General features: G+C 40.6%; 2 protein-coding genes across 10 annotated transcripts in view; one reads left to right on the forward strand and one right to left on the reverse strand.

Moving 5' to 3' along the window:
- Nucleotides 1-16,777, forward strand: part of SDCCAG8 (SHH signaling and ciliogenesis regulator SDCCAG8) — a 108,669-nt gene extending 91,892 nt beyond the window's left edge. For 5 of the 7 annotated variants that reach the window (XM_068676347.1, XM_068676349.1, XM_068676345.1 and 2 more), the window contains 4 exons: nucleotides 9,767-9,893; nucleotides 10,573-10,596; nucleotides 11,774-11,856; nucleotides 16,431-16,777. In XM_068676347.1, the coding sequence (XP_068532448.1) occupies nucleotides 9,767-9,893; nucleotides 10,573-10,596; nucleotides 11,774-11,824 (202 nt within the window). In that variant the 3' untranslated portion in view covers nucleotides 11,825-11,856; nucleotides 16,431-16,777. Of the gene's footprint in view, nucleotides 1-9,766; nucleotides 9,894-10,572; nucleotides 10,597-11,773; nucleotides 11,857-16,430 lie in introns of those variants that run through there. The other 2 variants (XM_068676346.1, XM_068676350.1) reach the window with 2 other exon arrangements.
- AKT3 (AKT serine/threonine kinase 3) overlaps nucleotides 14,177-24,792 on the reverse strand; it is a 158,108-nt gene continuing 147,492 nt past the window's right edge. For all 3 annotated transcript variants that reach the window (XM_068676356.1, XM_068676354.1, XM_068676357.1), the window contains exon 14: nucleotides 14,177-23,101. In XM_068676356.1, coding sequence (XP_068532457.1) covers nucleotides 23,016-23,101 — 86 coding nt within the window. In that variant the 3' untranslated portion in view covers nucleotides 14,177-23,015. The remainder of the gene's footprint in view (nucleotides 23,102-24,792) is intronic.

Below are 24,792 nucleotides of genomic sequence, written 5' to 3' on the forward strand. Positions count from 1 at the left end.
ATTGTGCTTTTAATATAGTTTAAAACAAACATCAAGTGGACTCTGTATTCATGAGAGCTGAGCCCCATGAAGGTCAGCTGACAGTACTGCTCAGATCCTCCAGCTTTTTTTTGTTGTTGTTTTCTGATCTCTGCTTTCTCAGGATGAAACTCTGTTGCTCTGAGCTGCTTCCAGTACAAAAGCTGTGTTTGTAACACTCTCTGTCTTCCCTACCTTTGGTCTTCCATGTTATCTTCCTCACTTGGTGTTTGCTTGACACTGTGACTCTCCCTTCACTCTCTACAGAAGAGCTTTATGGTACACCAAGGGAGCCGGGGAGATCGGCGCTGATCCAGAGTGCTGTGCTGTGTGGAGAAACAGAGGCTGAAACCTCCTCAGGTCCCTTGGATAAATTCATGTGTGCCTGAGCACAGCTCTTCTCTGCATCTCATGCACACCCTAGGCTCTTCTGCTCACCTGATCTCTTGGTGTGACCTGTTTCCCAGTATCTTCTCCATATCTTCACTCAGTATGTTCCCCTCTACACTAAGTTTTGTTTCCTAGGTGGAATAGGTTTGGAAAATAGACATGTGATAGAGCTATATATGAGGGGAGGAAATAAGCCAGGCAAGGGACAAGTTCACAAATGGAAGCAATCTGGTCTGTGTGGAGAGAGCAAGGGCCTTGTATGGGAAACATGCATCTGAATATGCTGCACAGAGAAATTATCTCTGTCACATTAAAGTCATATTCATCCTCTTGTATGTCACAAGCATAAAACTTTCTTCTCTACAAATCTACATCTATCATTACAGTGAAAGTAATTTTTGAAAACCACAATAACCCTGTGTGAACCCTGGAAGTAAGCAAATGTGTATAGTCCGCCAGAGCTTGTGGGCAATATCTTGCATTTGAAGTGATGCTGGAAAGAGGGTTGAATTGGCACCCCTGGAGTGAAAAATAAGGGTGATGGTGTTTAAGCAAAGGAACTAATGAATGATGCCTGCACAAATATTTAACAGTGTTTGATTTTTTTTATAACAATCGAACTGTACAGTATAGCAGTATTGTTGTTTTTTTTTTTTTTTTATAGTGGAGGTATTTTTGAAGTGCTATGATATGTAAGTATTAAATTGAGCAGACTCCCCTGCAGATAACTGGATCAGAAGGACCATACCTGGCACCACTGAGCTCCCATTTGCAAGGTCATTACTGAGAGACATTTTACCTTTCAAACACAGGTACTAATAGGTATGAGCACAGAAGCTTTATGCTCGCTGTAATACGGTGCCTGCAGTCCATGCTGATAGCAGCTAGAGTTTGGGCTCAGCAAGGACAGCAGGACTGAACCCAAAGCTGTTCTGCTAGCCTGTAATTGCAACTGTCAGAAACAACTGAAGCAGTTGTAGCTCAGCTGCGCTATCCTTTCTAGCAGTAGTATTTTTTTAATTAAGACAATGTTTGAAAAAGTAAATTAACAGAAGCTGATGCTTTTATCAGCTTTTTTGCTTCAAATGCCTGATGTCAGCTTGGGCCACATGTACATTCTGCACATGCCATCGGATAGAAAAAGTAAAGACTTTTTTCAGTTCTCTGTTGCCTGCCCAAACACCACATGTACTGTCTGTTACATGTCGCTTCTGATGAGGTTCATGCTGGGAATTTCCTTTTAAAGGCAAAGTGTTTCTGAAGGAAGGAGTTCAGATTGGGCAGATTGCATTAAAAAAATTATCAATCTCTGACTCAGATATAGTGTTTGTTTTGTGTGGACACCTGGACACTAACTAGCAATCTGTAAAGGGTCAAATTTGTCTGGTTATAAAAGAAATAAGAGAAATCGGTAAGCTGTGGGGAAGATGGAGCACACATTTATAAAAAGTGAAATAACCACAGAAGGAGTTGGGACTAGTAAGACAAGTACATAAAAAAAATACTTTAGTAATGTAGACATGTACCTTGTAGAATGATCCTTGTAAACATTTTAGGGGGTCACATTTGAAACCTTGGTAAAATAGGCATCTCTTAACATATCAAGACAGTTTCTTCACTGGGAACTTGTGTAAGATCTGATCAGCAAGCCCTGCCTCCCTTTTCTCCTAAAGTATTCTAAACTAACAGGCAGTCTGAAGAGTTTGAAAAAATTTTATTAAGCATTTTTCAGCAATAAGCAAAAAATATTAACAAGAACTGTTCTTCTCTAGAGTAAAGTTGATCCAGAGTTCATATTGACTATATTATTGACTGTAATATAGAGTATAATATTATAATATTACTATAATATTGACTATAATATAGACTATATTATTTTGTATTTTTCTGAAGGAGGAAAAAACTTCTTTAGCTGAGAGACTCGAACAGAAATAGATGTTATTGAAGGTTTCACCCGTATCTTTTACGGCTTCCTGTCCATTCTCTCGAAGTGTTTCCTTCCTGTCAAAACCCAGGAGGGCTAAAAGTGACCATCGTATCAGCTAAGCCCAGCTGCTACACCCCCTACTAAAGAGCAGGCTGATAATGCTCTTGCTTCAGCACTTCAGACATGAGCCCAAGAATAGATCCAGACTCAGGTTTCCTACATGATTGTTTAACCTGATGGGCCAGCTGTGGAAGTGAAGATGTATTCTCATAGTCAGTGATGAAATCACGAACAAAGCAGAAGCTACTGTTCCTATGTAAACTTTTAATTAAACTCTATTTGCAATTGTTACTATGGCTTGTTATCTTCTTGGAGAAGATGTAGTGTAGACATTTCTTGAAAAGTGTGTGGAAAAATTAAGAGTGTCTTTAGTAAAAGGAAATTCAGAGGTTACCCAAAACACATGTAGGCGGGGAAGAAGAAGAAAAAAAAAGCTTAATTAATAACCACTTGGGTCACAGGTTCCATGGTGAAATGTGGACATTTTCTTTTTAAGTGTCTAATTCCAAGAAATATTAACCTCTAGTTACCATCTGTTAATGTGAGCTAGTTGTCTCTAGTGTAGGGAAGTGCTTACCTTGCTAAAAGAGAAGTGGTATTGATTGTATTCCCTATCTGGCTAAACAAATGACAGTCATTTCATGTTTCAGAGAGGTGGGAAATGCCACAGAAACATCCTTTAATGTGCCCTAAACCATCTTTCCATGTTAGAAGTCAGGAATTCCAGTGAGACAGAACTAAAACAGTGTTAATCAAGGTATTTGTTTTGTTTTGTTCTTCTCTTTAGATTTCTTTCATTAACTTGAGAAAGCTGCATCATAGCTTTCTGCTTTTGAAGCTAGAAGGGAGTATGGAATTCAGTTAAAGGATAGATAGTACAGATGTTTCTTTTTAACTTTAGGGAGCATACGGGGAATTCTCAGAGATGCTGATCTCATCAGGTCCTGATCTGTGCCTCAACATCTTAAGTAAATACCAATTTAGGAAAACATCTAAACCTTGGCTTATAATCCTTTATTTATCTGCATTTCAAAATGTATAGAATCCTATTTAGTTACCTCAAAATGTAGTGCATAAATTTGTGAATGTTGCAATCCACAATGAAGATGAAGCTGCTTATGCAAGAACTAACTTTTACTACTGATTTAAGTGCCTTAGCTCTCCATGGAGCTGGTTGAAGACATGAAGAGATGGTGGATGTAAATTTTACTGTCTTTACAAGAGGGGCACAACATCATTTCTGCTTAAAAAAAAAAGAAAAAAAAAAAGGAAAAAAAAGAAAAATAGCAGAGCTGAGCTGGGAAGCAGAGGGGAAGTGTGCTGCTGTCCCTGCAAGAGGGAATGGGGAGTGAGAGCAGCTGGGGCTGCTGAAACAAGCCGTTCCTCTCTCACTGTGAGCACCAGCCGTACTCCCGAACTCTTCACGTGGCAGTAAGTCTGGCTTTCCAAAACTCTCATGTAGGCAGAGCAAGCCTGATCTTTGATTTATGTGTAGCAGTTTTTTACTGTAGGCAGTGCCTGCTTTATCTGTGTCAAGAGCAAGCTGTGATCACCAGTTTGTATTTAAGGTTGTGTGGTGCTTCTTGTTTTAAGACACTGTTAAGTTCTTTGTGATTTCATTGGGCTTGCCAAAACTTGTGCTTTAGACTGAAACTGTTCAGCAAGTTCATGGTGGGCCTTGGGAAGAGGTGAGAGGCCGAGCAGGGGAGCTGCAGCGGAGGTGGAAGCTAGGGTGGGAAGAAGCTGCACAGAGAGCCTTTGCTCTGGCATTTCCTAACGCTGAGTATCTGAATATACACATTCAACATCCTTTAACGTGTTGTAGTACAACTATCTGTGAAGTATCGCAACTTAAACACTTCCCTACCATTTTAGTATGATAGCTGATCTGCAGGATGACCTAAAAAAAAACCCTAATAGTGGGTAGAAGTTAGCTGAAGGAAAGTCTACTGGATTTCGTTGTCTTTTCTGACTGCCTTGTTCCCTCTTATTATAACCACCTTTTTTTTAATCCTGCATGTGGTTTCAAAGTTCACAGTGCACTAGAAACACCTGAGGTACACAAATGGCCAGCCACCAATCTGATATTGATCATTTTGGGGCAGATCCTCCTTCAGTAGTCTCTGCAGCCTCGCAGGTCCATGGCCTTGCCACCAGAAGCAGTGTCTGATCGCTGCATCCACCTCCAGGCCCGCAGGTGCTGGGAGAGCGCCATGAGGAATGTAGCCTGTTGCTCTGCCCTTCTCCTGCAAAGGGACGTGTTGTTTCAAGCCTCTCGGCTGCGCCATGCCACTTTTTCATGACTTGGGCCTTCTACAGCCTCAGGACCCTTCTCACCAGCGGGCGAGCAGCAGGGGCCATGCCCAGTGTTGCTGTGGCCGCCTGGGTGGGGAGGCCCTGGGCCTGGGCCCGGTGGGCCGCCCTCCATTTCCTTGGCAACCGGCAGATGGGGGGCTTCGGCGGGGGTCAGCGGGGGGCGGCTGCGCCGCTCAATAACAGCCCTTTCAGCTCTGACAGCTCTGCGCGGGCTGGCCAGCAGTAGTTATCAGATTACTTGTATTAAAACCTAATTAAGATGTGTGCCAGTAAATGCAGCGTGGTTATTGGATTTGGTGATTTAGCGGCTGTAGGTTGCTGCAATCCAATCACGCCGTTTCAGCAAATTCAGCTCTGCAGAGTAGAGGGAAAGCGTTTTACGTTAGTACCCTGACTGTACTGAAAGAGTAAATAACCTTTTAATGCCTCTGCTTTGTCAAGGACTGATCCCCGCTGCTGGATGGATGGACGCTACCCACAGATCCTTGCATATTAATTTATTTCAAATCAACTTTAAAAGCCTGAGGAGGGCCGACAGGTTGTATTGGCTTTTGTTGTACCAGCTTTTCCCTTCAGCGCTTGCGGCTGCCTACGGATTAATGTGACTTCCCCAGGGCAGGGGCTTGCTGCGCACTCACTGCTGGAGCCTGCCGGGTGCCCCTGCTTCAGCGATGGGTCTTTATAGAAAAGAAAGAAGCTTTTATTTTTGTCTGTAGGACACAAAGCGCTAGTTCAGCTTTGTGGAGTTGACCGCTGTGGAAGTTAATTCTGCTGGGTATAATTCACCTTGGTACCAAAGGTCTGCTCTGTGCTCCATGTTTCACACAGATTCTGTAGCGTCTTGCAAGGGATGTCTACTCCTACCTGTCCAAATGTAGCAAAACATATCTCTCCCTTTCCATTTTGTTTCAGAACAGCTAGGTACTAGCCTAATCTCGGATCCAAATTTAATTTCTGTGCTGAGTGAGAGATGTGCTCTACTGCAGGTTTTAGCATGAGCTGCACAAAATGAACAAGGTAGCTTGGAGCCCTGATAACATAAAGCTGCATTCAAATACTGAGAATCAGAATGAAATGCTCATCATGAAGTGCTCGTTGCAGCTTGTGATGCCTCAGTTTTGTTCTTCTATGGATGCACTTGCCTCACAAAGCTGTCTCTTACCTGCTGCCATATCGAAACAGGAATTCTGGTTTAGACCGAATAAGTTTGCATGGAAAATTATTTTAACAGTACTAATACTATTAAATATGAGCTACCCCTTGGTGTAAGGTTATCCTGCAAGTAGTACAAATATAAAACGCTTAGAGTTACATGTCTGAAACTTGTGCTTTGAAGTAACATGTCAGAGGGTGGAGTCAGGCCCTACCCTTCAGCACTCCTAGGCCACGGAGCAGCAGTCGCTGCCATCCCAACTGGAGAGCACTTGCCACTTTGGTGGAAAATGAACTCATTTGGAACGGAGGGGAAGTATGTGGTGGTCACGCAGATGCTCAGGACGCAGCGCACGTTTGCCTGGTCGGTGGTGTTGCCAAAGTGAACATGGTGACTGTGCAACCTCACTCACTCGTATTAGCAAAATGTGCAGAAGGTTCTGTCACCCAGTTGTAAAAATGATGGCAGGCATCGATGTGCAGTTGTAACATATGGGAAGTACAGTGAATGTGGGTGGAGCTGTTCATTTCTCATCTTGAATCATTTACGAGATCAGCAGGCAGGCCAGATACAATGCATATGGGAATGTGTGGCTGTGCTGCACATGTCACACGTAATAGCAGACACTGTGAGAGGGCCCAGAGCCTGTCCTCGGGAGCTAAATGCACCGGAGCAGGCTGGTAGTCCCAGCGTGCAGACCAAGGGCCAGCTTGGCAGCAGTTTTGGGAGAGCAGACTGGTAGACAGAATTTGGGAATTCATAGACTGAGATGTGTGCTGACTAGATGTACTCCCTCATTATCTGTTGTGACCCAGAACTGTAGAAAGGAACATTATTAACCCTGTACTCGAGCACTGGAGCTGGATACAGATGATACAAGTTGTGGTCTACTAGTAAAGCCTAGTTCGGTGGCTGTGTCATTTTCCATCTTTGTTCAAGGGCACAGTCTAATGTAACATGGTGGGTGATAAAGTTACAAAACAGAAAAAGTGTAGTTGAGTAGTATTGCCGTAATTAAAGAGTTCTTAATTTGGATGAACTATTGTAAATAAACTTTAACAGGATCTGATAGGATCCTGTAGATAGTCTTACAATAGAAAGCAGTAAGGCTCATATCCAGCGATGTTTTGAAATTTGCATGTGCTGCCTGTGAGTATCTAGTAGAAAGTGTTGTTTTGATGTAGAATTTACATGAGCTGGAACTTACTTCAGTTTGCATGCCAGAACTGGAGGAAGTTCCTTGCACTGAAGTGGTGGCTCTTCAGCTGGAGCCTTCTTCTTGCAGGAGGAGATGCCTGGTAGGGCCCTTCCTCATGGGCTTCTTCATTGGTGGTTGCTCTTGCATCCAGAATGGGCCCTCTAACCAATGGGCAGCACAACCGTGTTGCTACTTGAGGGGCTTACACACTTAACCATGTCTTTAGCTGCTAGGAGTGACAATTTTGTGTAAGATGGTGTCTCAAAGACCCTTAAAACAAACTGAAGCGCTGGTATAATAGAAAGATTACTAATTAAATATAGAAGTCAGCAGAAATTTAAAGGCTTGAATCCAGACAACAGTTGGTGGTTGTTGAGTGGGGCTTTCATGTTGTCTGAGATGACCTTGTGTGAAGAGGTTTTCATAGTCTCAAGGCTTCACCTATGGAGGGAGGCACTGGAGTTTTTTCCTTGTCTGTCTGAAGACAGCGCGTTCCAGTTACATCTCCCTACCAGTACTGTTATAATGTAGTGAGTATGGTATAAATAAAAGACTGGAAGATGACTTAATTACAAATAAAGGAGTCCAGTAAGCTCACAAATCCTCAAACTAAAGGAAATCAATGGCAAAATAGTAAGCAGAACTCAGCTCTCCAGTCTGAAACTCTGCTACATTGCCTCCAGGCTACATTGCCTCCAGCAAACAGTACCACTGTCTGTGCACTCAGTGGGAGCAATCTGATGCTCTTGGAGGAGCTAGTGTCCTTAAAAACAGAACACAAAAAGTACACGTGCATTTTTTTGGTTTGTGAAGGAATTTTGTTTCTCTTTTTTTGTTGTTGTTGGTGGTGGTTTTTGTTTGTTTTGTTGAGTTCCACACCTCTGAAGTCACCCTTTGTAAAGAAATCAAGCATAAACAGCTCATGTATCAACATGTTATAGTTTAGAACATACAGGGACTGTGAAATTAGACACACAGCATGTAAGTGTGTATTTAGTAGAATATTCTATGCTATCAAAGTGATCTTTTTGTTTACTTCATTGGATGTTTACAACCAGCTGTCACTGTTTGCAGCTAGCTGCAGTTACTTTTGTTCTGATCCCCAGGAGATGGTCCTGCAGCTCCTCAAATCCCTTTTTGCAGCTATCCATTAGCAGAGTAACAGGACAGGATGAAATATGTCCATTCACAGTGTTTGCTGCATTATTGTTGCAGTTCAACTTCAAAGGAGGTGTCTGATAGAGATAGACCACTAAATACCATTTTTCACATAAATTTTGGCAAATTTGTTTCAGCTAAGTTTTACTAGATTTTTATCAAGAATTTCAGGGGTGTTTACTAATGCAGTTATTTGAACAATCCTGATTAAGAATGTGAATATTCAGAGTGATTAGCTTAGCTGAGTTATGACAGCTGTACAACTCAAAACTACCACATGGAGTTGAAAGTAGAAGGATTCAGAAAATCACATGCCTTATTGTGAGCATATAACTAATTCTATTAAAAACACAGACTGTATGAGAGATTCGAGCCTAAGCACCTTGTTCAGTTGAAGCTGTTTTTCAAAATAGTGAGCAAGAAATAGTTTACAAAACAAGTGCAGAATTTAGATCCAGAACTAACCATAGCAAAACCCAGGTTGGTTCATGCTCCCTAAATATATAGTGTTTAGACATACAGACTTTTCTCTAGAGCACCAATATTTAAAGAACAGAAGCTTCTAAGATATCTGCAGGGACTTGTAGTTAAAGATGTTTCCACTTAAAGAATGAATGAAATGCGCTTAATGCAAAAACACAAATTTCAGCTTATTTCTGTTTACTTTCCTTGTTACAGATCCAAGCAAACTTTTAAGATTTTTTTCATGGCAGGATTCAGAGGGCTAACCAGTCACTGGGGACATTCCAGGTTTTGTGATTAAAGTAAAGGTGCAGTTGCCCTTTCTACAAGGATGTTGTTACACTTGTTTGTCAAGTGTAAGCAAAGCCTTTGTGTACCCCTGCTGACACCCACTGGCTTGTTCTCCCTGTTTTGCAGCCCGTGATGAGAAGTCTTTGGAGTGGTGGGCTCTTAAATCCTTCCAGAGGAATCTCTGTTAGAGATTAACGCTGACATGCTTAATTACCACTAAGCTCACTTTAAATGATATTGTGCTCTGTAATAAGTTTTGGGCATTGACCGGGGTGTAAATAGCAGTGGAATTGTCAGGGGATTGGGATACTTGGATTTATAATCTGGGCTAATGTCATTGAAATAACTGCCTAAAATCAGGAAACTGGTTTCTGAAGGAGCTGTAGGGTGCGTACGTCTGCCGACAGGTTTATTGCCATATCCCAAGAACAGCCCTGAACTCACAGCACCCTTTCTGTAGGAAAGAAGAGAAAGGCATGGCTTGCTCAGCTGCAGATGTCAGGATGGAGTCCTGTGGTCTTTACTGATGTCATTGAACAGCAAAACTGACTTGTTGTCACGTCACGACAGGGCTTCTAAGTTAGAAGTGCAGACATTTAAAAGTGCTCATTTAAAGTGTCAAGATCAAATGTACTGAGTGCCCTTTTGTGGAGTAATAATACTTCAGTCTCAGCCCAACACCAGGCCGAGCTGTGTCATCTGGGAGCTTGCACCTGCCAGTGCAAAGATCAAAGCTTCTGCAGAGAACTCCAACTTCAGACACACTGCACTCTTTTTATCTATTTTTTTCCAGGTTGCACCAGCTTGACAAGCACTGCCAGGCCACTGCCCAGCAGTTAGTGGAGCTACTCAACAAACAGAATCAGCTCTTCAAAGAGAAGCAGCTGCTAACAGAAGAGGTGCAGTTTCTGCGAACCCAGGTACTGTGCCAAAAGAAAAGAAAGTCTGAAGGGAATATTCTGCAGCTTTAGCGAAGAAATCCACCAGCAGTCTCTTTTCAGCTCTGGGGTTTTATTGTTGTTGTTCTAAGTAAGGCATTGCCTTTTAAAAAAAAAAAAAAAAATCCATGCAACTGGAGATAGGCTGGTTGCTGGATCAGAGTCCCACTTAAACTAAATGAAGAGACAATAGAACAGCAGTAGTTATTCTTGGTTACAGTTCCTAGCTTTCTTATTGCAAGATTTTGTGTTCCTTTTCCAGAGAAAAGGGAAATCTGTTCTTCCACAGCATTAACATTTAAATAGTAGCTTGATGCTTGTAATTTCTTGGAGCATTTTGCTGACGTTTGTCAGCTTAAGTCCCCCTACCACTGTGATTTTTTCCCCTTATTTTTAAATGTTATTTTCTTTCCTGCTGCTTTGTGACCACTTACCCAAATGTGAGGTGGAGAATGTGAAATCAATCCACCTGAGCACTACTCACTGTAGTGCACCTTTGGCAGGACCAACTGTTGCTTCCAGTGGTCTCTAGGATGCTGCAGGTTCCCATGGGCTGTTGTTGCTTGGGTTTTTGGCCACTGTTCTTCAGCCGTTGCTTTAGAACTAAGGGAGAGGACTGCATGGTTTGTTTCATTCTTTCCCTTTCATCCATTTGTTTCAGAAAAAAGAGGAAGAAAGAGAAATAGTAAGTATAGAATGAAGTTTTCAGTAAAACTATTAAATAATCAAACCCTTGTTTTGTGACTAATTGAATCGCCTAATTCAACCATATCATGATGTTTTCTAACTAATAACTGGAGTTCTGTTAAAAGGGTAACAAGTTCACTGGAGAAAATGTTGTCCAGTAGCACACTTAGCAGTAAACAGAAAATAGATGTCTTACAACTTTCAAATATTTACATCATACTCTTTTTCATAGGCTTTTTAGCTGTAGGATTTAATAAATGTTTAACCTAGGCAAATAAAATCCATATTTTGTTATGCTTTTAATCATGTCAGTGTGTTTGGTTTTACAGGACTTGCTGTCAGTAGACAAACCTGGTAACCCAAGATAGCGTCAGGTTATCAGCATGTAGTAATTACTGACAAATTTTAGGGCAACCATAGTGTTCTCTCTATAAGATGGTTGAAGAACATTTGCCATTCAGAAAAGAAAATGAAAGTTGCTACTCTAAGGGAAGCACTCTAGGTAATATGAAGAGACTTCATACGTAGTCCACAGAGATTCTGTCATTGATAATGTGTTCTATCTGGAAGTGAGCATGTTTTTATGAGGTTGGGCGAAAGTACTAAATTGTACAGATGAGGAAAAAAAAATCATTCAGATACATAACCAAGACTTGACTAGCAAAATCTTCCTTTTTTCTGTTCATTATAAGTTAATTGTGTTCCAGAGGATACTTTTTAACGTGTGAATATTCAGAAGAGAAGTATATATATTTTTTTTTTTAATTATTACGAGTCCTAAAAATCTGTTTGCTGCTATTGAAAGCAACAGTGATTCTCTGGGAATTGGAATTCAGCCCAAAAAAGCTGTCTGGAATATCAGACGATTGTTTGAAGAAAACTAAAGGACATTTCGCTGTAAACTGGAGATTTTAACTACAGAAAGATGTATGTAGCTATTATAGAAATATATGTTAGAAATATCAGTTGCATAATCAGTATTGATCAGAGGTGAAAGTGACTTATGCCATATTTTACTGTGTTATTCAACAGCTATCCTTTGCAGTTAATTTGGGGTTTTGGGGAGAAACCACTCATACCTAATGCTTTAAAAATGATGTAAAATACACTGACTGAAATTTGGTGTTATATCTTGGAACACAAGCCACTAGTAACTCTGCAATTGCATATTTCAGGAAAAGAAATGGGATGCAGATCTCAAACAGGACACAGATGGAATCAAGTAAAAACCTGGATGGATAAAGAGAAATGAGCATAAGTAGGTATTTTTTCTATACACTATATATAGAGGAAAGGGAGGGAGAGGAAAGGAGGACTAAAACTATTTGCAGATGTGGGTTGAATCTGGCAAACACTTCAAGACAAAGGGAGAAGAAAGTGTTTGAAATGTTTTGGGGCTAGAAATTGTTGGGGGGGGAGGGTTGTGTGGTGTTGTGTTTTTTTCTTTTTATACTTTTAAAAATGTAGGGCAAGCTCTCCAGAAAAGAAACAGGTTTACCTGACAGAATTTAAAAAAATAAAATAAAATATAATTTAAATTGGAGAGCAAGGAGGACATACAACTCTTGGCAAGGTGGGAACTTTTACAATTCAAATTTTACCTTAGATACCTTTTGGGCGAGATAATCACTGTGGGTTCTCGTTTGATTGGGAGTTCGTTAGCTTTGTCACTTGCAATAGTATTTTCCTTCTCAGAAAGCAAAATGCTATTTCTTTAGAAAGGCTTCAGCTTGTTCTATAATGAATCATAAAAACTCAGTGTCATGTTGTAAGAAACATTATATAAATAATTGCATTTGGAGTGATGCTGTTGGAATGACAGCACTGCTACAGTTTATAGCTGTTCCTATAGCATTGTAAGCATTACCTTTAAAAAAAAATGCAATTGAAGTCCAAGATTTTAAAAATTGTTTCATTATTTTAATCTAGCTGACTTACAGGGAAAACAAAAACAAACAAAAAACTACTGCCAAACCTTTAGCCTTCATAGGATTTCCAGTGCTCATATTTGCCATGTCTGGGGGAAAAAACGGAAAGAGAGAAAGAGGTCTTTAAATCCTGCTACATTTTGGTGTGTTGAGAATCTGTTTTTCATGGAAAACTCATGTGATACTGTAAGGAAAATTCTTGGTTTCATAATGAATGAAGAAAAAAAAAAAAGCCATTTTAAAAGAAATACTTGATCCTGCTACATGCTGAATTCCTTACAGGCAACATGAGTTAAAAAGCTTTTTGCATCCTCGTTGAAGGAGTAACCAAGGCAAGAACCATAGGATTCAAAAACACCTTTCTCATCCTTGGAAATGAATTACAGGCTTTTGAAATAATGATGTTAAATCTCATGGTACGGGAGGAAGCTCAGAACAATCACCTGCCCATGACCTTTGGGCTAGGCTAAGCATCTTCACTTGGAAAATATTTGTCCCACAGACAGAGGATAGCAGAAGGCTCCCATTACCCATACCACTAGCAGAGATTTATGTCACTGTCATTGTTTTTCCAGTTCATTTCCTTGTCAAACTTACCTTGTGTATCTTCCATTCTAAAATGTAAAGTAGGCTCTAGGCATAGCCCCTGAGAAGCAGAGGAGTGAAATTCCTTCCCTCTGAGGGTGGTAATGGGTACACGATGAAGATGCTCACACCGAAATTTTAATTTTCAGAGAGCTAAAAAGGATCAGTATGATAATCTGGCCTGACCTTACAGCATGTGCTGTAGATGAAGCCTTCGCATTAATATTTAATAGATGGCAGTAATATTTAATAACGATATACAGCTTAACAGAGGCAGATCCACCAAAAGGTAGTCAAAAGTTTAATTATGGGAAATCTACTTCTGATTTTGAAAGCTTTTGAAGGATCCAGGTTTTGTGTTTCTACCTTTGAAAGTCTCTCTTACCCGGCAAGTTACTGCAAATCAGGAGAGCAAGAGATACGTAACTCCCATTCTATATAGTTACTAAATACGAATGTGTGTAATAGAGGAAAAAAGTATTTAAGTTGAGATGACTAGAAACCTCAGCACTGTCCACCCAGTGTGTTTATGTTTCTGAAGGCTGGAATGCTCTTCACTTGCAGGATCTGCCTTGGTGTCCCTCAGTTTCACAGAAAGAGCTGTTTGTCCCAGTTTTAATCTCCTTGCAGACCCTGGCCAGCTGAGCCCGCCAGCGTGCAGGCCAGCTGACAGGATTGGGACCTCAGGGATTACCCCCAGCCACATCTGCCATCCCACGCCGCTGGTCTGTCCTCTCCCCTGGACATCTCCCTGTGCAAGTCTGCCCCTCCCCGTGCTCTCCAGATTGTCATGCCGCTGAAACTGGCTCGTCCCTTGTTTCTGATGTCCCGTTTTTCAGTGAGCCCATTGCTCTGTGAACAAACCACTCCTTTCCCAAACAGAACATAAAATATACTCACCCTTAAGTATCTTCCTCTCGTCACGCCTCTCGTGCCTTAGTGGGAGGTACTGTCAGAATTACAGCCGGTCCTGGGCTGAGATTGTCTTTGTTCTCCTAGGTCTGCATGAATTTTCAGTGGGGCCCCAGCAACAAATGTAGTGTTTGATGGGCTCCCAAGTGTCCATTTTGCTTTTTTTTTTTTTTTTTTTTTTTCAATTTAAACATTAAAGCTAGCCTTCCGTATGTCCAGAAAATGAGTAGCCCTTCCACTTCTGATGTCAGAATTGATTCAGGCTGATCCTTATGTGGGCTTTTTTTATTTTTTTTTTTTATTGTGGTCTTAATGTACAAAAATGTGCATCTGTTGGATTTTTTTTATAACAGCCAGTGACATTCTACAGCCACAGTGTTGGTTTTTTTTGGAGCAGGAGAAAGGAAGGTCATGACTACTGCTTAGGTGGCATTTAATCAAGTGGTGATGAGCGTAGGACCACGGTAGGTGGAGCTTTGGGTTTTGTGATGCTGCAGCTGGGCACAGGAGGCCAGGATGGCCCGGGAGGTGTCTGGCAGTGGCAGCAGCAGTGCGGCCTGGCCCCTCTGAGAGCACCATGCTGATCAAACAGGCATCTAGTGGCTCCTCTCCCCTGCAACTAGCCCCTGCAACTAGCATTAACATCAGTTAAAACACTGGGGTTTCTATGGCTCTGCTACCTACAAAATTGAAATCTGTAAGACTAGCCAGCCACACAGCTAAAAGAGCTGCCCCTGGGGGGAGGGAGCGTGGGGAGAACTTTGAGCACTTTGTGCTGCAGCACTCTGCTCACTCAGCTGGGAGGAGGAGAGCGGCACATCCCAAACAACTGCTTTAGCATCCAGCCTGCTGTGCCATTGGGCATGCTGAGACTTTGCCAGTATTTGCACTTTTGTTTTTAAAGCAGATGAAGCATGGCTGTAGTCAGATGGAGAAATGCTGACTTTGTCAACCATGCAGAGGTTCAGCATCTTGCAAAGCATTAACTTGGAGTAACTGTGCCGATGGAAGAAACGCAGGCAGCCTGCAGCGCTAGAGGTGGCTGTCTTGGTACATAACCCATTTACATGCATCTGAGCAGGGCTAATGAAAACCTTTCTGTGGCTTCAGGTGGTAAGGAAAGGCAACAGCAGCTCCTTAGTTAGAGGCATAGATGACAGGATGAAACTTCTAGGTAGAAATGTTTTGAGGCTTGGTGGCATAAAACAGCTGTCTGAGAAGTGGTACCTAAAAGAACAAGCAGTGGTACCAAGGATGCTCATACCAGTAGCTAGGGGAGACAGCAGTGCACTTACACACCAGGCATTCAGCTGCACCTCAAAGGGCAGCCTTTAGGAGCCACAAGTGGCCAGGAGACTTCTTCAGGAGCTGGGTGGAGTGCTCTTTGTCTTTTTAATCTTCTGTTTGTATTCTAATGCTGGCCCTTTAATGAAGCACAGCCTGGGCTTCCTGTGGCTGTCACTAACTAGCCCCTGATGCTGAGTCTGACCCCTAACTCTTTCCAGGGATGTAATTCATTTTTCAGTGCACTGGTTGTGGATACAACCATAGCACTGATGTGGTGCATGTATTTCAGGGGAAAAAAAAAAGTACCATGTTATTGTTTTTAATTAATTCTTTAATGAACTGCAACATTATAAATCCTTTCTTAACTCAGTCCTCAGTACCTTACCAACTCAAAAAAAAAAAAAAAAAAAAAAAAAAAAAAGCAAAACTCTGAGTCCTCTAATGCAAAACCAGCCCAAATTGAAAGTTTATTTTTATTTGAGGTCATTTACATCTCTTAAATTCAAATTTCGGAACTCCAGTTGCTTAATTCTAGGTAGCTACCCCAGCTCCACTAGAGTTTGATGTCTCGCCCTTAATTAAGTCGTGAAGTGCTACTGAGGAGGCACAAACAATAGCTATGCAAGAGCTTATAAACTGCAAATTAGCCTTCCCACCAGAGGTTTCCTAACAGCACACAGGCAGCTTCCTGTTTTGCTACAGCTGCCCACCCCATATACAGTCTGTACAATTCACAGTAAACAGTCTCTGGCACAAACCTGTCTCCTTCTTCCTGGAAGGGAGAAGGGGCAGGATCTTAGACGTGCCCCAAAACAAGAGCTTGGTTATTTACTGCTAAACATGAGTGATGGCTAAAGCTCATGGAGATCTTGTTTTTCAGAAATCAGATAGCTCTGGTTCTTGCTACCTGTAAGATTGCTGATCTTAGAAAGCGGTGAGGACCACAGGAAGCACAGGCTTTGAAACAGAGCTTGTTTACATAGCATTGCCACATTCTTAACCATTTACGTATTTCTTTTCTAAGAACTCACCCACGGGCTGAAGTGACACAAATGAGAGATGCAAGCAGCTCCATACAGACTACTTACTTACACTCCCATCTCCTTCTTCTGTCTTTCAGTTCTCCTTTGCACCCGTCTGAAACTCAGGCTTGTTTGAAGCTCACACAGAGAAGCGTTCGCAGAAAACAGACACACTGGCTAATTTCAACTGGTTTATATTTGTTTTTAACTACAGAATCATAAATATTTTGAAACATTACTCACCTACCAAACTTTCTAGGAAGACAGCTGAGACTTTTCTAAGAAAAGGCTAGGCTTGCAATCCAGTTTTAACAGCTGTTATGAAGCATCAGCTTAATTCATAATTTGTACAATTTTTTATAAAATGTTTTTATCTATTTTTGTAATTTAACATAGATGTCTTATTTACAGATGGCAATACCAATAAACTGAATTTGATTCATTACTTTTCCTGGTTGTGTCCTTTTGCATTCAAGGGAAAATGTGTGTTTGGGAAGGAAAGGGTTTTTAAATCTCATAGAAATCACAGTGTGCTGAAGTTCATAACTCATGACCAGAATCTACCAGGGAACTTTGAATAGGAATGACCAGAATCTACCTGGGAACTTCAGTTGTACAAGCTACTTTCCACTTTTATACAAAAGTCAGGGTCCTAACAACTCTTAATCCATCAGAAGGGCTTAAGAACAATTGAGAAATATTCCCTGTAATGTGGAGTAATTTGCACAGGGTAGGTTTCTCATCAAAACAGTCACTGGCTAACACCTTTGAGACAAAGGGACCCTTTGTTAGCAAAGGCTAATACGTATGTGAGGTGCCTGGCTCTCAACACTGAAGTGATTCTAGACTTTCCCCCTGGAAGATACTTCACTATCTTGGGGATGGGCATCAGCTGAACTCTGCTTCATATTATTGAACTCAAAACATTTGGAGGCTACATTTGGAGGGCTTCTTTCCGGTTAACTTTATATTTGTAAAGGTTACTTTCCAAATACCAGGCTGTTTCAGAAAGAATTCATCTGAACTTTTTGCTGAACTAGTGCATAATAAACTAACCAGGTAAGAAAAGGTTTCTACATTCAGTGTAGTTGCTGAATTGCACTGGTAAAGGGGGGGGGGGGGGGGGGGGGGGAGTGCAAAGAACAGTTCCCAGTCAATAAGGCTACTTCAGCCAGCATGAACACATAAAATGTAACAGAAGTAGGAGTAACAACACATGCAATAAGTTACCATTTGCTGTGGGACACAATCTTTCATTCCTTGTATTTTAAGAATTACTAGTGGTACAGCCTTAACATCAAAGTGTTTTTTCTTCCCATTTCAATTTCCTGCCATATGAAACTGCCAAACACATCTGAACTCCTCCCTAAACTGCTTCACCGCTATGACAATAAACATGCTTAAATCGCCTCGGGTCTTTTGGGAAGGGAAAGGCTGCTGATGAAAATTCCTTTCTAGCTCAACTACGGGTTCTCCACGCTAGTCAGGTGGACAATTTTATTTTATTTCTCACTACTTTATAGATGGTTACATAGGTAAGAATATATGTCTATAAATCTGCAAACTTATTACTTTTCCCCACACCGTAAATCTGTGTTTAAATAGGAGCAGTGCCTATCAGCCACATGCGTGAAGGACCTCAGGCACCCAGTCCCAGCACTTAGGCTTCACTGAGATCCTGGAGCTGCTGTGCCACGGCCCAGGGCACAGCTGGACCCTCAACCTTTCTGGACCTACCTCACCTGCTGCAGCCACCACTGTGATTACAAGGATCAATTTCTCTGCAGCAGCTACTCTGCTCATAGCAATCACTTACTCACTGTGCACAGACAGTGCCAGGTCTACCCCGCTCCCGTTCCCCCCACCCCGCCCTGTCCTTACCCACAAACTGCTTACTTTTACAAAGTTTACAAAGTTCAGATCAGGCGATCGCATCCAGGAGCTTCCATGCCCACAGCTAGAGCATCGCCCCCCCTGAGGCATCACCCCTGTGCCTCCATGCAGAATGAGCAGAGGGCTCCTTCCATGGCCACAGCTGAGTCCTGTCACTGATCTGCAAATATTGCAACTACTGTCTGTCTGTTTGTCCCTTTCTTCTGCTCCTTCTGGCCTACTTCAAGGGGAAAACAAGACCTGGCTCACACACTTACTTATGTTCCAGGGAAGGGTTCATGCCTGGGAACTGAGCTAAAACCCAGATGACCGACTGCTCCAGGGACACTCAGCCCTCCTGGCTGGCTGCTGCAATTAGGCTTGGGCCAGTTGGCGGGCGTCAACGAGTCCCACCCCGAGGTGCCCTGCAAATCACACCTTCCCCTTGCTTCCTCCAGCATGCTGCCAAGCTACGCAACTTGAGGCTACGGCTTTCATTCGATGACAACACGCTTAAATGTTGGCTGTTCTGATAGGAACGTAGCCCTGCATAATCAGTACTTGAAAAGTACAACCCAAATTTACTTTTAGAAGTTACATACACCTCGCAGAGTTAACACAGACCACCTGTATGGAAATAGCCTTGGGCCACAGCACAAATACATCTTGCTTAGCCATTAAAACCTCTTTTTGTTGTTTGTTTTTTTTTTTTTTTGACAATACTGTAACTTAATTTACAAGCTGAAACTGATCACCCAGTATCTGAAATACGTCACATCAAGTTACAGTTATCACTAGGACTTCACAGCAAATAAAACTTTGAACTAAACATGCACAGATCATTATATATACAGTGATAAAAAAATAACGATGTACATTTTCTTGTAAGAAGAAATTAAGTAAATTCTTTGTGCATTTCAGGATTGAAACATCTAACCTATATAAAATTACTTTAAAATATGAAGTAAATATTTAAACCAAAACTTGAGAAATCTTTTGTAATCTGCAATATAGCCTTCTCGTTTCAGATTTTCTTTCTCTGACACAGAACAGATTAGGAACTTTATCCTCTAAGATATTTAATAATAATGTGCAGATATAAAAAAATACGTCCTTTGTGGCAAGCTTGAACATATATATAATATATTTACAAACCTCCAGAACAAATTAGCATTAAAAAACACAGAAGTAGCAGATTGACATAGTGTTTTATTTAAGCTGTCTGTACGAAGGAAAATAATGTGCATCCCTATCATATACGTGTAAAAATACTAAGGATGTACAGTGTACAAAAACAGTTTCTTGTAGTTATTTCACATCCTTGTGGGTCATATACTTAAGGAAATAAACAGTTTAAGTATGACCAACAGTAATACGGTTTCTTGGGTTCATAGTCGTGTCTGCTTAATATCCTTAACCATATGACTAGATCTTGCATGGATCTAATGAAAGAACTAGCAAGGTCAAGAAATGTCACAAACTCTAAAGCTACAGGGAGGTAATTCAATTACCAATTTAGAGGTTTTTATTTAAATAAATACTTTACATTTCATGCTTGCCTGTAATGCACTACCAGGAGCAAGATAAGGAAATTCTACTGTAGACAGTACAAACAGTAGCAGCAAAGTGTGTACATTGAGGTGTAATATATAGACCCTGCAGTTAGTAAGGAAAGACCTTACTTTTGTACTCTAGGAGAAGCACATGGCCCCTGCAAGAACAGTCAGCTTTAAGAAGCCGCAAGTAAAGATGGAAAAAATGTAAAACAATACTGGAATAAATGTTCTGTAAGCAACAGGAATGTACTGGAAGATGGATTAGTGTGGAAAGCAAAGCCGTGTGCAAAACTGCCAAAACCCAAACAGAAATGACCTATTTCCTCCGAGATGGCTGCAGTACAAGAGGGCATACTGTCTGCCGTGGAAGTCAGTACAAGCTGGAGTCAAAGTCTGAAATGTACTGTGCTCAAAAGGCTCATCAAGGTAACCAGCCACCACCACACACTGTCCAAACCCAACTACAACTACAAACAGGCAAAGAGCTTTGAGAGTTTCTCCCAGCACAGCTTGTTAATTTCTCTTTCTTCCATCTCTGACACTGCTAAGAGGGAATTCCCCAGCCCCGGGCAGCATTAAATGACTGCTGACTCTCTCCATAGCATGAACTTGATCTATGATATTTTGGAAGGCAGATAACACAATACACACTGATTGAAGCCTTAAAAAGTTTTCAGATAATTCGCCCACAGATATTTACTGCGAACTGCACTCTAACTAGCTACACTGTGATGAACCTAGCCACAGGGTTTCTTTCTTCTCAGCACGAGGAAGGGTTGGCCAGAGGCACAACTCCAGTTGGTCATTAGCTATAGGTGCCCTGTGTCAAAAAATTTATTGCTGTTAAAAGCTGGAAAAAAAAAAGAAAAAAAAAGAAAAAAAAAAAACACCACAGGCATATAACACAGATTTTGAATCACCATAGTTTTAGTCTGTAAGTATGAGGCCTTTGCAGAAAACTAATTAATGCCCATCTCCTAAGTAATCGGTTATTTCAGTCACTCACTCACTGTGTCAGTACAGACACTTCTACAGACCTGCAATGCATTTACTGTGCTCGCTCTCTCTACAGAGGGATAATTTCTACATGTTTAGTGTTACAAGGAGACAGAATGAGATCCTATGTAGTTAGCATATACATCATGATATATTTCTGACTGATTATCCACCCATTACTAAAGATAAAACACGAAACATGAAAAATTGTCTAAATTAGTCTGCGTCTTTAGCTGCCTTGCTAAAATGCCCATTTGCCCCTTGACTGTCCCAGCATATGCACTGCCAGCAGTGGGCTTCACGCCAGGATACTCAACTTTCCACATCAAGAGGCTAAGGCATCTGCGTATGAACATCTCCTTTCAGACTCACCTCCTCACTCACACAACGCAATCAGTAATACTCTGTGATATCACAGTCTTCGTGGGAGCTAACAAGATACGAACACAGAGATACTTCAAATGATAATCCCATGGAGTCAGGGCTTTCAGGCGCCGTTAGCAAGGGCACGTGCACACCATTACTGCACTGCAAAATATCCCAGCTCCTAGCACCAAAGGGTTTATTATTAAGATTATCATTGCTGAAGATCAAAGCTAAAGCTTGTGCACATGTTCTGTTAGATACAGATCTTCGGAAATGGAAAGACGTTTTCCTGTCAGTGGAGCGTTTCTTGAAATGCTTTAAATTCCGTCAATCGGGTACCATGGTCACATGTAACATGCTGGGTTTCGTAACTCTTTTGGTTGAGGACAAACTTTCCTTGAGAATGGCTGATCCCAGAAATTTACTATTTTAATTATTAAAGTGCTTTTCTCGTAATCACTGGGGTCTCATTGTTCAAATATGTTTCCTTCATACAGGACAGAAATTTTCTGTTGTGCCATCAGGCTTTTACAGTATCTTTATCCTGAATAGAGCACAAGATGTAGCTTTTTTGTTTATTTGTTTTTAACCCTTTGGCACATGAAGTTGGAACTCCTCACCTCCACTGCCAAAGAATTAAAAGAGTATTTCATTCACAAAAATCTGATTCTAAGCAGTATGTACAATTTCAGAGCCTTGTTAAAATTTCCACATGGGATAAAAGTGCATTATTCCCTTCAGCTTGTACAGTCCTTCCATATATTACAAAATTAACTGCTATAAGCCTGTTCTATCTAAGATGTAGCAGCATTTGCAAACATGACACATACAAACCTTATCTCTAAAAATAAATACTACCGCAGTATAACAAAAAAAAAAAAAAAAGGAAAGAAAATAAAAGAAAAAAAAAGAAGAATATTCAGAGTTAAACACCTGTAGAAAAAGCTAATTCACAAACTCAAAAATAAGTAAGGCAAACAACTGTTTACCTTGGTGCACACATTTTGGTGAAAAGCAATACCATTATGCCTGTCTACATTCTTCAGCCATCAGAGGTGATGTATATCATGAAAGAAAAAGAAAAGCATGAGAAAGATGTTATCTGGTGCAAATTATAAGACCCCTAAACAACTTCAACTGCTGCTTTTATGCCTTCATTTCTTGCATGTATAATGTTCGATTCTCCATGATTGCACATGAACCTGGAAGTTCTAAGTGGCAGGCTGGGTGAGCCCAGCCCTTCTGCTTCTTCTGTAGTATCCAACAGTAATTAAAAAATAATATATATATATATTTATATATATCAACAGTTTAAGTCCTTCTCTCAAACGTTTCCCAAGCAAATTCCAGCCAGATGTTAATGACAGAGACCTGCTTCAAGTAATGATATGCCTAACAAAAACCTTGCATATGTACATCACCACCCCTACGTTTTCTTGTTCTAACCAGCACAAACAGATGCAAGAAAATATTATAGACTAGTCTTTTTAGACTAATTACAATTTTGATTCATCTTCTAGAAGAAGATAAGCTGGACCAACACGTTTTCCTGTTTAGCCTCCACTGTGAGGAAAAATAGATGACTTTGTGCACAAAGTGTACAACGCTGAAGTAAAGTCATCTACCTTCAAAGAAACTGTTAGTAACTTCTTGACGTTGCTATTATACTGAGACGGTGGGCAGCAGCAATAGCAGGAGAGCATAGAGAGCTACCATATTTCATGCAAAACCAAAATGGATTTTAGGTAGGTTTGGGAAATAACTTTGTTCAATTTGGAATGGTCTCTGAAAGTGCCCCTGCTATCTTAAATAGTATCTAGTACTGGTGGTGATGTTCAGGAATCATTTTCAGTGATAAACCTAAGATGACAGTGAAGCAGCAGAACAAAAAAGTTATTCTCGTCCACTTGCGGAGTAGGAAAACTGGGGGAAATGCGGCCGCCTCTCATTGTCCATGCAGTCCATACCATCCTCGTCATCTGTATTAAGGCAGAAGTTCAAAACGTCATTATATTTACTATAAAATTTTATTATTCACCTAACATGCAGCCCATCTTTCAGAGTTCAATGCTGAAGTTAAAGGCTCGAGTTAAAAATCCATCTCCATTCACATAAGTTTACACTCATACAGTAGACTGATGCTCATGGAAAAGATATCCTTTCAGTAGGTCATCACTACAGCAGTGTGGGGATTTTTTTTTGTTTATTTATTTATTATTTTATTATGACTATCACACAAGGACTTCAATCACTACTACCCTTTCTAGGCTAATCAAAACACACCAGCACATCTATTTATTGGTAGCAGAGAAGAAAAAGAAAAGAAGTCCTTGCTGATTGAAGCAGAGAAGCGGTTTTCATTGCTTCTTAAACTGAGTTCAGAAAATTATAATCTTGTAGACATACTTAAATACTTCTCCATTTTGAAGGGAGTTAAAGCACACCAACAAAATGAACAATTCGTATTAGTTCTTTTTAGTTCAATTTTTACATACAATTATTTAGTAAACTATTTATTTTTACAGTATTTTCTGGGATCAGAGGAAACACGGACTAAGCCAAATTCATAAATATTTTTATTTACATATTTCCTGTATTGCCAATGGAAACCAGACACCAGATGTTGCATAACTCTGAGCATTTGGATCTACATTCTCGCATGGATTTTTAAACAGTGTCCTTAAAGACACCTATTGAAATTGTTATCCTAACAATAGATTTATATGCATAAATTTATTGTGATATATGCGGTTTGGTTACTGTAGATACAAGATATACTTTCAACATTTGTGCACTGCTGCTGGCAATCACCCCTATTTTATTATTTTCATGAGCAGGGTGGGTTGTAGCCTTGTGCTGTTTCAAGCTGCATCAGTCACGCCATTACTAGAGGCCAAGACAGGAATTTCAGGGAGGAGGTAGTTTCCCAGAGTTCTTATTAATTGACCACCCTGAATTCAATAAATTTAAAGCTGAAGTCATGGTAGCATCTTCGTATTTTGTATTGCTTCAACATTCGATGGAGAAATATCCATTCTCATTGCGTATGTGGAGTTTTAAGAGATAATGGCTTTATAGGATCGAACCAATAGTCTCTAAATTAATCCAAACTTAAAATTTGTTAAAATTACAAATATGAACAAATTCTTACACTACAAATACAAAACTGAACCACTATAAATAAAAAACCCAGAAAACTACTCCAGATTTGTTCAGCAACAGAGAACTGTGGCTAAACCTGAGAATCCTAATCCACCCAAAAATGAGCTAGCTCTATGACAGGATAATCAACCTTAATTACAGTATTTACTGCCTACTTTTATGTTCTCAACCCCCCAGTTAAAAAAAAAAATCTCACTTAGAAAGTGAATTCATTCAAGAATTCAGCAGCAAGATTTTAACTATGCTTTAGCACTAGCTTGGTAGTAACTCTGTTAAGCCCTAGCTTGTCCGATTCCTGTGTGTGCAGTGGAAGATGAAGAAATACAAACTGTGGTGAAGTGAAATTCACTCCTACAAAGAAGGTCTGTGCAAGCCTCAGTGCACTGATTACATCTATATTAATAACTTCTTTAAATGCTCTGAAAAAGCACAGGACTTGTTAAGAAATTCAATTTTCAAGTAATGGATATCAACACAAAAGACATCCACTCATCTCCGTCAGTTTGGC

Source organism: Anas acuta, chromosome 3 (assembly GCF_963932015.1).
Source record: "Anas acuta chromosome 3, bAnaAcu1.1, whole genome shotgun sequence".
Lineage (NCBI taxonomy): Eukaryota > Metazoa > Chordata > Aves > Anseriformes > Anatidae > Anas > Anas acuta.